Source organism: Aulostomus chinensis, chromosome 2 (assembly GCF_037954235.1).
Source record: "Aulostomus chinensis isolate RoL2024-O1b breed Wild chromosome 2, RoL_Achi_v1.0, whole genome shotgun sequence".
Taxonomy (NCBI): Eukaryota; Metazoa; Chordata; class Actinopteri; order Syngnathiformes; family Aulostomidae; genus Aulostomus; species Aulostomus chinensis.
Window position 1 is genome coordinate 23,855,892 of NC_141321.1, and position 15,590 is coordinate 23,871,481.

Sequence of the window (15,590 nt, forward strand, 5' to 3'; positions counted from 1 at the left end):
AACAGAATATAAATAGTGTACACAAGATGTGCTATATTTCCTCTTTTATTTTGGAAAAATATTGCGCTGTTTTCCAGTAATAAAAATGACAGGCTCTGTACATACGACTTCTCTCTTAAATACAACACAGTCACAGTGGTCTCAAGTGCCTAACACATACATGCATACATACTTACATACATACATCTGCCAAATAAAAACAACTTAAATTATAACAAGTTTAACAAAAATATCATTATCACACCAAATTGGAACACAAATAAGATCATTAAATTAAAAGAATACATCTTTCTTTAGATAACAAATAAAATAAAAACAGGAATCCAATGATCCAAACTAATGGTGAGCAGGGTGATGGTGTCCTTCAATTGGCTAATAGTGGAAGACATGGGCGTGAAGAGAGCAGGAGTGTGCAGTGCATACACTGACAGACACACACACAAATGATCGGAAATTATCATACATATACCCTTCTCATACATCTCACATACACACACACACACACACACACACACAAACACACACACACGCACACGCACCTCCATAGTGCAATGAGGTCTTTTCAGTTAAGACTACTCCTTTACAGCTTGACGTGGAGACACAACAGCTTCAGAGGTCTGGACAATTTTGTACTTTTTAAACATTTGGTCAAGCAATTGTGGAGTTGGAGGAGCACAGGACTGACTTCAAACTGTGAATCCAGTAAAGTCTGTAAGTGGATTTTTACAGTGAACAAATTTATCTAAAATCATTGTTGAATTCATATGAGAACCTCTCTTCCATTTTCTTTGATTAGTTTAATCGACCTTCCCTTTGTCTGCTCATGTTGACTCTGTCCCAAATCGCCATGCCTAAAACACTGCCCTGTGTATCAAAACCTTCAGGGGTCAGGGGCCAGTATGGCCCAACAGAATCCATGTTGGATCGATCTGCAGTCACTACTGGAGTCTTATTTTCCGCTGAGAACCAGCTCAGCCAACACTTATGGTCAGTGCTGCAGAGTTTATGATGGGATCTGCAACGTCCAACTGTTTTCAATTTTGTAGTGGTCGACTTCTTCATCCTCTACTCTGCAGCACTGCACAAAACACAAACTGCCAAATATCTATGACAGCGTTCACACTGTATTTAAACAAAAAACACAGCACAAATTAGTACTACAACAGTACTTCAAAAGTTCTTAGTACTCCAAAGGTACCACACTGTTCACTGAATCAGTACTCCACGGTACTACAATAACATCTGTCAACATCCAAGTTGATGTTCCACTGTTCATCAGGAGAAGAGTTCAAAGAATCCACCTTGGCGTGAGTGGTAAATCTGTCAGTTCGTCAGCTCTGCAACAAGTTCTTGAGCAGTCTTGAGCACCAGTTTAGCACTGTTTCTATAAACAGTTTTGTACAAATTGGAGTGCTTTTACTCTCTTCTGGTACTTTGTCCTTAGCACTGACTCAGTATTAGACCTTCATTCATCTAAGGTCAAAAATGTCCAATATTCACCCGTAGTACTACTGTAGTACTAAGTCGATGCCAAGCCTGTACTGACTCCACACTGGCTCAGTGTCACCTTGGCTCAAAGTCCGCCGGGAGATTCCAGGGAACAGCAGCATACAGCAGGAGTAAAACCTCCTGGAGACAAGCTGAGCTCTACTGCTCAGGGCTGGTGGGGACCACAATACACCAGAGGAACCTGGTCTGAGCTGGTCTATCATACCTGCAATACAGAAAAGGAGAGTTTTCAGAATACTTGTACTTATATTTGGTTTGATAACACAGATGGGAAATTTCAAATCATCCCGTGCATCTATTTGAAAGGATATTCTAATATCCACTAGTTAAGTGAGACTCACCTCTGTGGCGATGATACACTCATCCTTCTGGTCTGATATGACGTAGACGGACTGGTATTTGGTGTCGGTGGTACACTGGTACCTGCTGTCGCTACTGGGACAGTTGTAGTCAATGTCGCTGGTTGACTGGTATTTGACGTCACAGGTTGACTGGTATTTGACGTCACTGGTTGACTGGTATTTGAGATCGCTGGCTGCATGATGGTTCAAATCGCTGGATGACAGATACTTTGCATCACTGCAGCTCGGCGACTCTTCTAGTTTCTTTTCTGATGCGTCACTGTGGAACAAATGAAATACACAGTTAAGCAACTGCTGCCCTGGTTGTTGGTTAAAATGCCCTTAGGCTGTTAAATCAACATTCTCAGACCTGAAATTATCACTAGCAGTATGGTGCTGTGGTTTATCTGACAGCTGCGTACCTGTTTCGTCTCTTCCTGTATCGTTCTTCTGTGTCTGACTCATCCAACATTTCACATTTAACCTCGGGCTCATCGTGCTCCTCCTCTTTACACAGTGACAGATCCTCTGGCCGCAGCTCATGGACGAGGTTGTACTCCACGCTGGAGTAGCGAGTCTTGAAACCATGCTTTTCTGATCCGCCAAGTCCATTGAGGCCACTGATCCCACTGATCCCACTCAGACCGCCCAGTGACCCAGCTAGCTCTGAATGATAATCCACCTTTTTATTGGTGTTTTTAATCGAAGTTGACATCATAGCACCCAGTTCCTTGTCACTGCGGAGGCAATTGTTGGTGGTTGTCAGGTTGTTCATCGTTTCGTGGCTGTCACTGTGTACACTGTCACCGTGGTGACTGTGTCGCTCCTGCAGTTTGACCCGAACATAGACCACCAGCACAGAGCACCCAATGAGCATCACAAGAACCAGGAAGATGCCAGCACACACAGCTGTCCAGGGGAATCTGTTATCATCATCATCTGTGTCTTCAACATTTTCACTTTCCAGGGAGGAATATCGTCTGTCCGGTCCATCCACCACCGGTTGACCCCTGGGGACCTCTGGTAGAAGGAACTGGCAGTTGTGACCGCCATAGCCAGGTACACAGGCGCACACGTAGCGTCCACTACGCTCGTGGCAAGTGGCTCCATTGTGGCAGGGGTTGTGAGAGCAGCGGGAGATGGGGGAACTGCAGTTTTTGCCAACATAACCTGCAGAAGAAGTAGAATTTCAGTCCCACATAAAACTACATAAAGACATAACTGTGTTAACATAAACACAAAGTGCTGTCCTACCTGGGGGGCAATTGCAGGTGTAGCTGTTCACTCCCTCCTGGCACGTTCCACCATTCTGACAAGGGAAAGACAGACACAATCCAGAGATGCTGCTGCTGCTGCTGTCCTCGCAGTTTGGACCTGAAAACCCCTCAGGACACTGACAGAGGTAGGAGTTCACAAGATCCACACATTCTGCTCCTGCAGTGGGAAAAGGAATAAGTGTCAGTCCTCAGATACCTCACTTGTAGGTTTAAGTGTAATTATAGGTGAAGGTAGGCTACCAAACACAGATGACAACCTACCATTTAAACAGGGGTTGGAGGAGCAGTGGTCAATTTTCTTCTCACAGTTGAAGCCAGCGTATCCCATTGGGCACTGACAGAAGTAGCCCCCTTCAGGGTTGTCAACACAACGCCCGTCATTAAAGCAAGGCCCATCTGCACAGGTACTTGCACTCAGCTCACAATTGTTGCCATAAAAACCAGGTGGGCAGGTGCACTTATAGGTATTGTCGTGGTCCTATATTGGAGAGAACATAAACCATGATTACTAACAGGCTTGTTTCCACAAACATTTATAGTTACACAACAGCTATCTCTCACACTAATCACCTCATGATTGATACTCACAGAGCAGCTGCCTCCGTTGCGACAGGGGTTTCCAGAACATTCATTGACTTGGATCTCACAGCTGGCACCTGTATATCCAGGGAGACAGGAGCAAGTGTAGCTGCCCTGGCCAGTGTTGGTGCAGGTGGCTCCATTAAGACAGGGTTTGTGGTGTGTGCAGTAGTTGAGATCTAGAAACATGTAAAGACAATGTTACAACACTATTTCAATGTGAAAGAGGGTTGATTGAGTCCCAGAGGGCTGCAATAGTAACACTCAAGACTCACCCTGGTTACAGAAGAGACCGCCCCATCCCTCCTGGCAGTTACACTGCCAGGGTTGTTGGCAGGTGCCATGGAGGCAGCCTGGGTAACGGATACAGTCATCACAGTAACGTCCCTTGAAGCCCACACGACACCTGGCGACACAACATTCATTAAAAGCCGTTAGCTACAGAGCCAATACAAATACACTGGGAAAAAAAAGTCAATGTATGAATCCAGAGAGTCATTTTAGTGACAGTGAAGATGTGAAAACATTTTTTCTTACTTGCATTCTCCGGGTTTATCACAGAAGCCATGTTCTTCATCACAGCCAGGAAGACAGATTGCTGCAGAGAGGAAGAAAATGACAGGTGAATCCTGGGAAAGTAAGATTTGGAAACACGTTTTTGCCCTCCATCAATCTCCCATTCATACAGAGACTTTTAAAACTGCTGGTTGGCGCCCTGGCTTCCTTATCTATTTGTCTGTCTGGTGGCCTTCCTGTCATTTTTGTTTACCTGCCCACCTGTCTCTGTGCCAGCAGACACTGTCTCTATTTTTACTCTGTGATATGAGTCCAATAAAACACACAGATGCCCTTCTTACAGCAGGGTCAGCCAGCAGGAGACCCGAGGCGTGCGTTTGATGTTTTAAGACCCTCTGGGCCACACTGGGCTGCCAAAGTGGAGCAGGATCAAATCTTGAGGGTCATCAGAGTCATCAGGTCATTCCTGACAAAGACCACAGGCAGCAATGTAACTGTGCAGCTCAGTTTGCTCGACTGTTTACCTTCAAGATTTAGCAGCTACAGCAGCTTTGGACACCAAAGGGGGAACCAGCCAACAAGCCCTCTCCATTAACATGGTTGCTCTCCAACACAAAAGCGTCCCACACAAAGCCTCCATTCTCCCCTTGACTGTGGGTCTGAAGTCCCTTTTCTCACCCTTGGCCCCTCTCCTCTCCCCTCCTCCCTCTGATCCACCTCTTCTCCCTTCCACCTCCATCATTCTGTGCCCTCTCTGCTCCTCCTCTCCTCTTCCTCTTCCCTTCAGCATTCTCCTTTCCTCCATGTCCCTCCTCTGCTCCTCCCATCTCTCCTCTTCTCCTCACTCCCCTCCTCCTCCCCCCAGGGCCAGCTGGTCTGTGTGGAGCTAACCACCAGACAGCTGCTCCATTGTCTCCTCTCACCGAGCAGCTGCCCCCTCCACAACAATACACAACCCCGCTTGGCCAATCACAAGCCTGAGCCACAACAATACAGGACCCCCACTTGGCCAATCGGGGAGGAGGGTTGGGGCGAGGAGGCCCCAGTGGTCTAATGGAAGGCACGCGGCGTGTGAATTACCGAGGAGCCACTGCGGCTCATTAGAATGGAGGCCTCTGGTGCTATGGGATAACTAACTGACGCCTGTTGCACACGGGCCCCGCATTAGGAGGTGGAAAAAGTCCCTAAACAATAGAGATAGCCAAGTGACTGTTGGGGAAATTAACTTTGAAAAGAAATTTCAAACCCTCAGAGTTTTGCCTTATCATTGTTAGTTCATAGATCTTGAGTTGTGACAGTTAAAAAACAATTTTTAAGCCAACAGTGATATCAATTACTTCTTTTTTTTTTTTGTCCCTCAACTTTACTATCTCACAAGCAGCTGTCAGTTAATCAAATATTAACTAGACAAGAACTTACGTTCAGTGCAGTATTGTCCCTTCCAGCCAGAGTTGCATATGATCTCTCCACGCTCGCCGCAGGTAAAGTGTCCGAAGGCATCATCTCGGGGCCGACAGAAAACGGAGCAGCCGTCGCCATAGTAGTGCTCATCACACAAGAAGCGGTAGGAGTACCGCAGCTCGGTCCTGCCCGCTATCTGCATGTCTTTGGACCATTCTTCTCCCACTGTCAGGTGACGTTGGGTGGTGATCCTGCTGATCAGACGCTCTGGGTTGTCTAGAAAACAAAAGAAAGCACCTTTTAATTTCCTATTTATGATCCATTTTTAGTGAAGTACACTAGAAGTGGGGCTGTTTTTGGTCTTTCGATTTCAGTAGACTTCTTACTGGACAAATATACTCAGGCAAAGTTGTATTTTTGTTTTGGGAAGATAATAAAAAGCCTAATATGAAGACATTTTACGGTTGTTACTTCTCTCTGAAACACACTTGTTTTCAAGAGTTCCTTGTATCCTTAAAAAAATCTGACAGCTCATATTAAGGGACCACCATCTTTCTTTATCACTACTCTCTTGGCTCTGGTCAGTTAGTCATCATTAGCGCGGTGATAAGAGGGGGATATAAAGTTAACAGAAAATATCACACCACCTCACTGAACCTGGATCAGTATGAGTGACCCTCACTTTATGTCTTTACTCAATTACTACTAGAACACACTGAATAAAGGTATCAGTTTCAAGTAAGTCCACAAATATACCCCCCTCCAAATAAGCTGTTTGAACTGGAAAATCAGCATTAATGTGTATAGAATATCATACACTTGAAGGTAAGTTAACAGTTCATTCATTTTAAAATAAGATTTGCATGTAAATAAAAAATGTAACATTGTCTATGCCTATTAAACATTAATGACTGACCAGTAAGTGAAAAGTGAAAGACAACACCATTAGCCTCCTGGCCTGTGTGCCAGTTACACTGCTGCCTGTTCTGGCTGTCACCCACCTGTTGTCAGGTCGTCCAGGGAGTTGGTGTGCAGAGCTTCAATGATCAGTGAAAACGTCCCCTGAGGAGAGACAGAGAGAGTCAACAGCTGCTGGGCCTGGAGGTGTCCCTCCCTCCCTCCTCAGAGCAGCGGAGGGCCATTAGGAGGCCTCCCAATAAACTTCACAACCTAATTCCCGGCTTGATTAGGGGCCTAATAAGGGCTACTACCTGCTCCCCTTTCACAGCCCTGCTACTATCACACTATGGCACCGCCGTAAAACCAAACGAGGCGGAATTTCACGCTGTGCTGCCAATGATGTGCCAACTCAGAGGATGTTAAATTTCCCACCACGCCTGGTCGGAGGAGAGAGGCGTTTGGTGAAAACACTCACCCCCTCCCCACAAACACCCTCCTCCCCTCCCCTATACCAAAGAGAAATACTACAATAGCCCCTCTCACACACTGCTGACAAAGACCCTCACAAGTTTGGGAGCATCTGCTGCGTTTTGCGCTCTTCAAAGCAAATATTTCCCACTGAAGTTATTACCTTTACTGTGATAGAATATATCGATAAACTATACATACAACACAAACACATGCATCAGTTATAGGTTTAAATATCCACAGAAATCTCAAAAAGCAGCTGCTGATGCAACAAAGCTTAACATTTTTTGGGGGGTGGTGATAAAAACTATATATAGACTATCGCAAAGTGTCAATTTTTTACTTATTCTTCATCTTTATCAAATTACATTGCATAAGTGGGACTTACCGGCCATGTGAAACCGAAGTTGAAGCGGATTGGGTTGGTGAAGCTCTCCGCGTTGGTCTCCGGCACCTGGAAGGAGTTGGAACCCAGGACCGGAGTCACAGCTCCGCCGTAAGTGCATGGAGGCTCGGGAGAAACGCTGGCCTGGTAATGCTTCAGACAGATCCGAAAGAAGGTCTTGCATTCACACTGCTGGTGGCCCTGCGGATGAGCCAAGCCTCCAGGACAGCAGTTGGTGTTCCCCGTCACCCCCTTCTTATTGAGAAACTCTTGCAGCTTCAGTTCAAACACTCCGGAGCTTAAAACCTGTCGCGGTAACACACACACACACACACACACACAGACACACACGCGCGTACAAATGATCAGCCCTGTGTGTTGGATGAAAGTAACTTCAGGATTTTTTTGGGATAAAATAAACGATAAAACATTTTAGTAACAACAAAAGTATCAAAACACACATGTACATTTCATATGGTTGAATATTGATAATGATTGGACCTACCTGGCAGGTGAGTAGGGAGAGAGTGACAAGAAGGCGCAGACAGAGGCGTCCCATTGTGTTGACAGCCTTTCAACAAGCAGTGAAAGCTCCACAGGTCCGTGCTCGTCTCAAACAATCATGGAGAAAGTTTTATAAGCTTTCCGTTACGTTGCCGTCAAGGTGACGCGCTGGGGAGTAGATGGACTCAGTCAAACTTTTCCCTGTGGATGCGTCTGTCTTCTGCACGTCTATTTCCCCATACGACGCACTAGCTTCTGACAGGATGAAAAAAAATGAACGTTTTACAGTGTAAATTAATCCGCAACAGGAGGGTCCCCTTGAAGAAGCGTTAATGAAATCCCCGAAGGAAAGAAAGTTAATTCCAATCAGTGCGCAGGAGGAGAAAGAGGCAGTTCTCGATGGCCTTGTTTATTTTTCCACTTGATTGATAATGATATGCTGATCCTAAACACAGGAAACAAGTCTTCTTCGCTCTCTGCTTCTCTTGGTTTGCGTATGTCTGATGAGTCTTCTGCCCTGCACAGGGTTTTATACCCAGCCAGTAGGCAAAGGGTAATAAGATGCAAATGAGCCCCTCTGCTCTTCTTCTTCCCCTCCCTCCGCCACCACAAGTCCGCCCCGGGGCCATCACAAAGAAAGAGGAGGGGGAGGAGGGGGTGCACACAACTTTTCTAAACCCGCCCCCCTCCCACTCCCCCTCTCTCCTGGCTCTCTCAAAGGGACAGACCAAATGGCTAGTGAGCTGTTAAATGTGCAACAACCCCTTGCTTCCCGTGTTGCCTCCCTCCACAGCACAACACGCAGGGCCCATTTACATTCCGACATATTCTTTTGCTTAACCTCTGCACGAAATCCTTCACATCGCATCAGTCTTTCACGCATCAGCCAGTCTGATATTGCATCTCATATTTGGGGTTCTAGTCAAGCCTGATCCCCGGGGCCGGCCGGCCTGCCAGCCAGCCCCAACTGTGTTACAACGACCATCTGCTCCGCCACATTCCTATGGTGTTACCCCTGCCGGGGCTTTCACATGTTCACACTCTACAAAACAAGTCGACCTGCTCTGATGAGCTTATCTTTAGCCTATTTCTGCGTATTATGTCCAACACCATACCTCAACAAGCGCGCACTCATCAGAGTGCCATCTTGCATGTAGGTTAATGGACACGGTGGCACTCCGGTGGTGTAAATGTGTCAAACTCGATCAAGACAGAGCCTGGGTGCATATTTATGAATCCCTATTCACGTCCTACTCTAAATTGTATTTTGGTCCGCATTAAGTGGATGAAGCCCAGCTGTATTTGTACTTCCGTGTAAAATCTGAATGTGTATTATCTGAACAGACCTCTAAACCATGTGCGCAAAGACGCACGGATGCCCTCACATGACTACAGGCCAACACCCCCACATCGTGTTCGCTCACTGCGTGCCCGTGTATTTCCCGTACTCGCTCTTTGGTAGAGGCAGTAAAAGAGACTTGGTGGTGTGTCACTCGCGTGGCTGTCATTAAGGGACTTTGTGGGGGAGAAAGACGGGGGGGGGGGGACATACAGGGAGAGTAAAGTTTTTTCTTTGTGCTTTCAGCTGTATGGTAATTGGGCCGGCAGCACCTGCTCTCCCACAATAATACAACACCAGAGAGAGAGAGAGAGAGAGAGAGAGAGAGAGAGAGAGAGAGAGAGAGAGAAAGAGAGAGAAAGAGAGAGAGAGAGAGAATGGCACATTGATTTGTTGGAAAAAAATATCACTGTTTCTGCATGTTTAATGTTACACAGGTCACTAATGGTCATTCAGAACTTTATGTGTTGAATTCTGTCAGTTTTGTCAGGACTGAAATATCCTCAGTGTTGGATAATGAAAATGCAGCTTAGAAATTGTACACAGGCAAACTCCTCCTGCTTGTTGTGACAAAATCAATGGACAACTTTGTGGTTTAGCAGCAGAGATGGAGGAAGTAGGGAGTCCTTCATCTTAGGTTAAAGTGGAAACACAGATGAGAGAGTTTTGAGAGAGATCACACTCCTGGCCATTAGTACTACATCTACATGCACCTACAATTGAATCCCTCTCATATTACGCTGACGCCACTCCACTGTCTTTAAATGCACACAGAGTATTAGGGGGGAAAATTCACACTTGTTGCCATGATGTGTTTAAGACACCTGAAGGTCAAAGCTTAAACAAAAAAAGTGCGATCAAACTTCTGTTAGTCATTTGTGGTAAACCTTAGTTCATCTAATAATGGTCAGATCTGTGAGTTTGTAGCATGCTCAATGCAGAGGGTGGGAATTGATTTCATTACGGAGAGGCCACCTGCTTGTGTGTAATGTGTGTTTAGGTGTGATTTTATTACTGGGGTTAATCTCTCAAAAAAGAAAAAGAGGCAGTGAAGGGAGTTGCTGATTGTCAATCAAGTCAGATGATCCAGGAAGGGCCTCCTTTGACTGATTTCTTTATTAATGCGCTGAAGCAGTGATGCTAATAATCTGAATGAGAGAAAACCATGGCAGAATGAAACATGGCTTTTTATATGAACATTTATTATCACACTGCAGAGGAAAAGGGGGGGGGGCTTAATTAGCAGCTCTAATTGAGCTGCTGCATTGTTGCACTTTGGAAGTCTGCACACTGTGTTTTAAGGATAAACCCTCATTCTTGCTGCCTCTGAAGAAGTCTTTGCTGGTATGTTTTTTTTCTGCAATCAGCATAAGTTTGACAACCAACAGGCGATAATTCAGACAAATGAAAAGCCATGATGCGGTTGCGTGTCCATGATGTGCTTTTTACACGCCTTCAGGCCGATTGAAGGGCCTTTAACCTTAAACTTCAACACTATTATCCTCGCCTGCCATAGCCTTTCCACATACTGTGTGTTTAGCTATGGGACGCTGCTCATTTCATTTAACCAGTTGATTTCAGCCCGAGCATTGTAGACACTCTCAAAGGTTTACAAAGCTCCTATGTGGCGTGGCGTAAAATCCCTCTCTTGAAGCCTTTTATTTACACTCATCCCGACTTTCAGAGGTGCCCTGCTCTTTCTCTCCCTCTCTGTATTAGGCCAATATACTATCAGTCATTCATCACCATGACGTGGCACACATTTTCCGATTACGCCAGCAAAGCGTGACTGAGAGGCATGGTGAGCTGGAAAGTGCCCCCCCACCCCCACCCCCCATCTTCCTCCTCCAAACCCCCCGGTCACCAGCATCATAAGATTTCCCCCAAAACACAACTTACGCCGGGAGATTCTCTGATTGTGTCTTAAGGAAACCCCAGAAACTCCTCCCCTCTGATCCCCTGATATACGCGCGTGCATGTGCGCGTACGTGAGCACGATGGAGACGAAGAAGAAGAAGAAGAGGAAGAGGATGAAGAAGAAGAAGAAGAAGAAGAAGAAGAAAAAGTGTTTAACTGGAGGTCGATTGTTTAACTGAAGTGCTTTGCTTATTGTCCGCGTGTGTACGTGTAGCTGCGTGTGCACGCGTGTGTGTGACCAGGAGCTCCGTGACACGCAGGGGCACAACAAAGGGAGAGGTCTCGCGCCCCGCCGCCCATTCATCCCTTTCTCTCGCCAAGTAATTCCCATTGATTCTCATTGAACAACGAGTCGCGAGCCCCTCGGGGGAGAACCGTGTGATTTGTGAAGGGTCGCGAGGACAAGACACGCCCCTCCTCGAGCCCTGGCCATCTGCTCGCCAAACACCACAACACCAAGCAAATGGCTCCCCTCATGTCTATATAAATAATTTCTCCCCTTAAATCTCCCTCGTGTGTCATCTCCAGTCGTCCCTCCACTGTTTCCACACCAAATGTAGGTGAAGCTACTTGTTGCCTCTTCTGTCGCTGAGCCAAGCCACAGTGGAGGCATGCAACGGTATGAGGTGGCCATATGGCTGGTGTGTGTGCCAAGAAATGGATGGATGGATGGCCTTCGTGGGAACCTCTGCATCATCACCATCACACACACACACACACACACACACACACACTGGTGCACAGAGCATGGCAGCCTGCAGTCTGGTCAGTTAGAGAAATCAAAGTTCACTGGAGATGGGAGGAAGCTGGACTCCAGATCATTTGAGCCAGAAGAAATGTAACTGTCTGTATGTGCTGGTTCCCACGCAACCATAAACAAAGCAGTCTGCTAGTAATACTTTATATTTCATCATTTAACATACTTTTTTTTTTTTTACATTTACTTTTTTTTCTCACTTCAACCATCATGTAGCTTAAATAAGGAAGAAATGGGACCATCAGTGTGTGGATATCAGAGTCAGCAGAGTATCTCAAAAACTGATTGTTTTGTTTGTGTAAAAAGTGATGGGAAGATACAATACAATGAGAAAAGAGGATTAGGATTAGGTTATATTGCAGTTTGATAACATTCTGATTTAATTGTTCAGCGCTAATTGTGTCCGTTTGAAATGGTTTAAAAATAAACGTCTGTGCCTCCAGATTTAGTCTTCATCGTGTTCTGGATAACTAAATACAGTGATATGATCAATTTCTGAATTCCACTGCGTATGAGACCACCAGCTTATGTTGCAGGGGAACAGTTTGGACATTAAAGGTAGAGAAAGAGATCTGCTACGTGGTCACAGTGAGTGCTGCTTTCAGACTGAGAGAGAACGATCCAGAGTGGCGTTTTAGAGGGAAACTGGTACTGGTTTCTACAAAAGAGAATTCTGAAGAGAAGGACGACCATCAAACAGCTGTAAAAGTTACCCAGTGCATGAGAGGCGGGCTCCCTGTGCCTCAGTAACATGTCAGCAGCTCATTTTATCCATGCGCACCCTGTCTTTGATCAAAACAGTGAGTCTCCATGGCAACCAAGAGCACATGTCATGAGGGAAGATCCAGCAAGTACAGGGTGGAACAGGCAGTGATGCTCTCACAATATGAGTGTATTAAGACACAAACCTTTCCTAGATTGCACCTTTTATACTGTCTTCATGCTGTGAGTGTCACAGTTCAATTATGAGGGTTGACATGAGCTGTCTGTGGTGCTGAAGGGGCTCTTCAGTAGGTTCGGATATTAATCAAACACAGTCGTAAGTTGTGCATTTCGTTAAATATGAGTATTCATGACCTGTTTTAATTTGAGCATTATCTCTACCAAGGAGGCAACGTTTCCAGTGGCATTTGTCTGTCTGACAGCAGGATTATGTCAAAGCTAGGAAGCCACTGTTCTCCAAACTTGGCAGAGAGCTGCTGGATGGGCTTGGGGCAAACTCACAGGTTTGTTTTGACAGATTGGTATAACGCCACCAGATGTTTTTCACCCCAGGACATCTCACATTTGGCAAGAAATTCCTTCAGAACTATCTGAAGTGTGACTGTGAAGACTGCAAGTTTTTATTAAATGCTGTTACCATGGCGAGGCAGCCATATTTGATACTTTGCCATTGAACATTGTTGTAACTGGACCCCACATGGTCAGATCTTTCCCAAACTTCACATGTTTGATAATAGTCCCAACCTGAAGACATCTTCAAACCAGATTAAATTCCCAGTCATAGCGCCACCTACAGGTAGTAAGCTTCTTCAGGTGATATGCAACATGAGACAGATCTATGTGGCGAGGGTCTTGATTGTGTTGATTATGATGATTAAAGGCAAGTCGTGTGGTAGGGTGGGCTTGATGGATAAGACTCCCCCAGCAACAACAGTGATGTCAGAAACTTGAGAGCCTCATGTCCCTCCCCCTTGTGCGCTACAAAGACATGAGGCTGCCTCCATCTCTATCAGGAATGTAGCAACTTACACCACCTGCTAGCCTAAATAAGAGACACACTTCCACCACACCTGTACAGCAGCAGGATATTGTAACAGCCTGTTAAACCTGATTCTATCCAAGATTCCTGTTACCTTGTTATGAGAGGCTGGAAGTAAACTTAGGGGACAAATGTTGTATCCGTATGAAATCTGTAATCTCTATTAAAAATTAGTCTTTTGTGGCTTTTGAGCCTTAATATTTCTCTCAAATGTCATCTTCTTTGGTTCCAATGCAAGATTAAAAGCACAGTTTAACTTGGGCATCACATATTCTGTATGTTTTGCATGGAATTGATTCAATTATTGAGTTCAGTTCCAGTGAGAAAGGGACTAGTCAGTAAGACCTAATCAATTAGTCCACTGACAAAAAGTTAATATGTTTTTTGATGATAATTTAATGGTTAAAGTAATTTTGCAAACAAGAATGCTGACTCACTGCTTTGTCTTTTGCTTTTTAGGTGGTTGCCCTAAAGTCAAGCGTTTGCAGAATTCTTCCATATTGTAGATATTAATTCATTTAAAGGTCTGAATCGCTTGGACACTTGTGGTTTGTAAAGGGGAAACTGCTTTTAATGCTGATTCAATCTGTCTGAGTCATTTTAGATTTCATGTTTCATTTGAAACCAAAACAAGCAAATAAACAAACAAAAACCCCTTTATTGAGAAGAAATCACACACTCCCTGCTCCCTGAGGTGCCTGTCCTGTGGCCCCCTGGGGGTCCTTGGTCTTTCACTTGAGAACCAGTGGCCTCCAGCAGCAGGATTAGCCAGGCCAGCTGCCCAGAGAAACCCTGGGCTCTGGACGCTGACACAAGGCCTGACCCCAGGGTGGCGACTATCAGGACACCAAGGGGGATTTGGATAGCACTCAGTGAGTATATGTGTGTGTGTGTGTGTGTGTGTGTGTGTGTGTGTGTGTGTGTGTGTGTGTGTGTGTGTGTGTGTGTTGTTCATTCAGTTGGACAACTGTTGAGCCAGTACAGATTTGGGCAGTGGTGTTCTTTGTATATGTGTGTGTGTGCTTGTATGGTCAATTCTTTCCGGGGGTTAACTGCTGATCCAGTACAAATGGGAGGTGTTGGGGGGTGGGGCGGAGGGCAGTCGTGTGCTCCTGGAACATCTGCCTCTCTGTTTCTCCTGAGTCAAGCTTTGGTCAGGAGGGGGGGGCAACACGGGGGGATGAACAGAGGGGAGGAGATGGAAGAGGAGAAGGAAGAGTCAGTAGGAGGAGGAGGAGGAGGAAGTTGAAAAGATCCAGTGTGAATAGGCCAAACACTGAACTGCAGGATTATGCATGCCCCTTCACACTATTAGCTATAGAGAGCATCTATGAAGGCATGTGAAGATTGTATGTTTTATTTGTCATGTTTCCATCATGGTAGACAAACTTCAACCCTGGTACAGATCACATTTTGACTTGTTAACATGACAAACGAGCACATTTTTATCCTAATATGCGAAATGTCAGCCCAGTTAATTTTGTTGTGCCATGTATCACGTTAGTGTTTTATGTTCTTGGAAAAATTCAGTGGTAATTTCAAGAACATACCAGAGACATCAACTGCATCTCCAGTTGCTCAGCTTTGAGCATAAATCTTTTGCATAAAGACAAGTGGGAGGAGAGGACCCTGGATGGAGGGACTGTATATCTACACATCCTAAGGACAACTTAGGCCGGAGATGGATAAAATACTGAACATCTGTTCTGCAAAGAAAGTATAGCATCGTAATTGAGTTTTAAAGCACTCGCAGAATTGACTTGGATCAAATATGTACACTCGCACCTCTCCAATGCTTTTAAGTTCTAAAAGTAAAACTTTTAGTTTGAGAAAAAAAAACTGTCATTAGGAAATTAGACAAAATGAAGGTCCATGTTTTTGAGGTAATATACACTTGATCCCTCGTTTTGTTTTGTTTTTGTCGGTTGGTTTTGT

General features: G+C 45.3%; 1 protein-coding gene across 1 annotated transcript; it reads right to left on the minus strand.

The window, feature by feature from the left end:
* Positions 1 to 1,803: 1,803 nt before the first annotated feature.
* LOC147269496 (delta-like protein D) lies at positions 1,804 to 7,935 on the minus strand. Its single transcript, XM_086196280.1, has 11 exons — positions 7,882 to 7,935; positions 7,380 to 7,682; positions 6,625 to 6,685; positions 5,642 to 5,899; positions 4,244 to 4,304; positions 3,982 to 4,112; positions 3,716 to 3,885; positions 3,389 to 3,605; positions 3,105 to 3,284; positions 2,273 to 3,020; positions 1,804 to 2,130 (listed from the first exon to the last, which is right to left on the minus strand). Exons 1-11 carry the CDS (start codon positions 7,933 to 7,935, stop codon positions 1,836 to 1,838), a joined length of 2,478 nt encoding a protein of 825 aa, XP_086052406.1. The 3' UTR covers positions 1,804 to 1,835.
* Between the last annotated feature and the right edge of the window lie 7,655 nt (positions 7,936 to 15,590).

Bases quoted from the DNA above. Each gene is read 5' to 3' on its own strand.
- LOC147269496 (XM_086196280.1), bottom strand. From the start codon at position 7,935: ATGGGACGCCTCTGTCTGCGCCTTCTTGTCACTCTCTCCCTACTCACC. The intron at 3,886-3,981 runs GTGAGTCTTGAG...ACATGTTTCTAG, and splicing joins CGGTCTCTTCTGTAACCAGG to ATCTCAACTACTGCACACAC. The intron at 3,285-3,388 runs GTAGGTTGTCAT...TTCCCACTGCAG, and splicing joins CTCCAACCCCTGTTTAAATG to GAGCAGAATGTGTGGATCTT.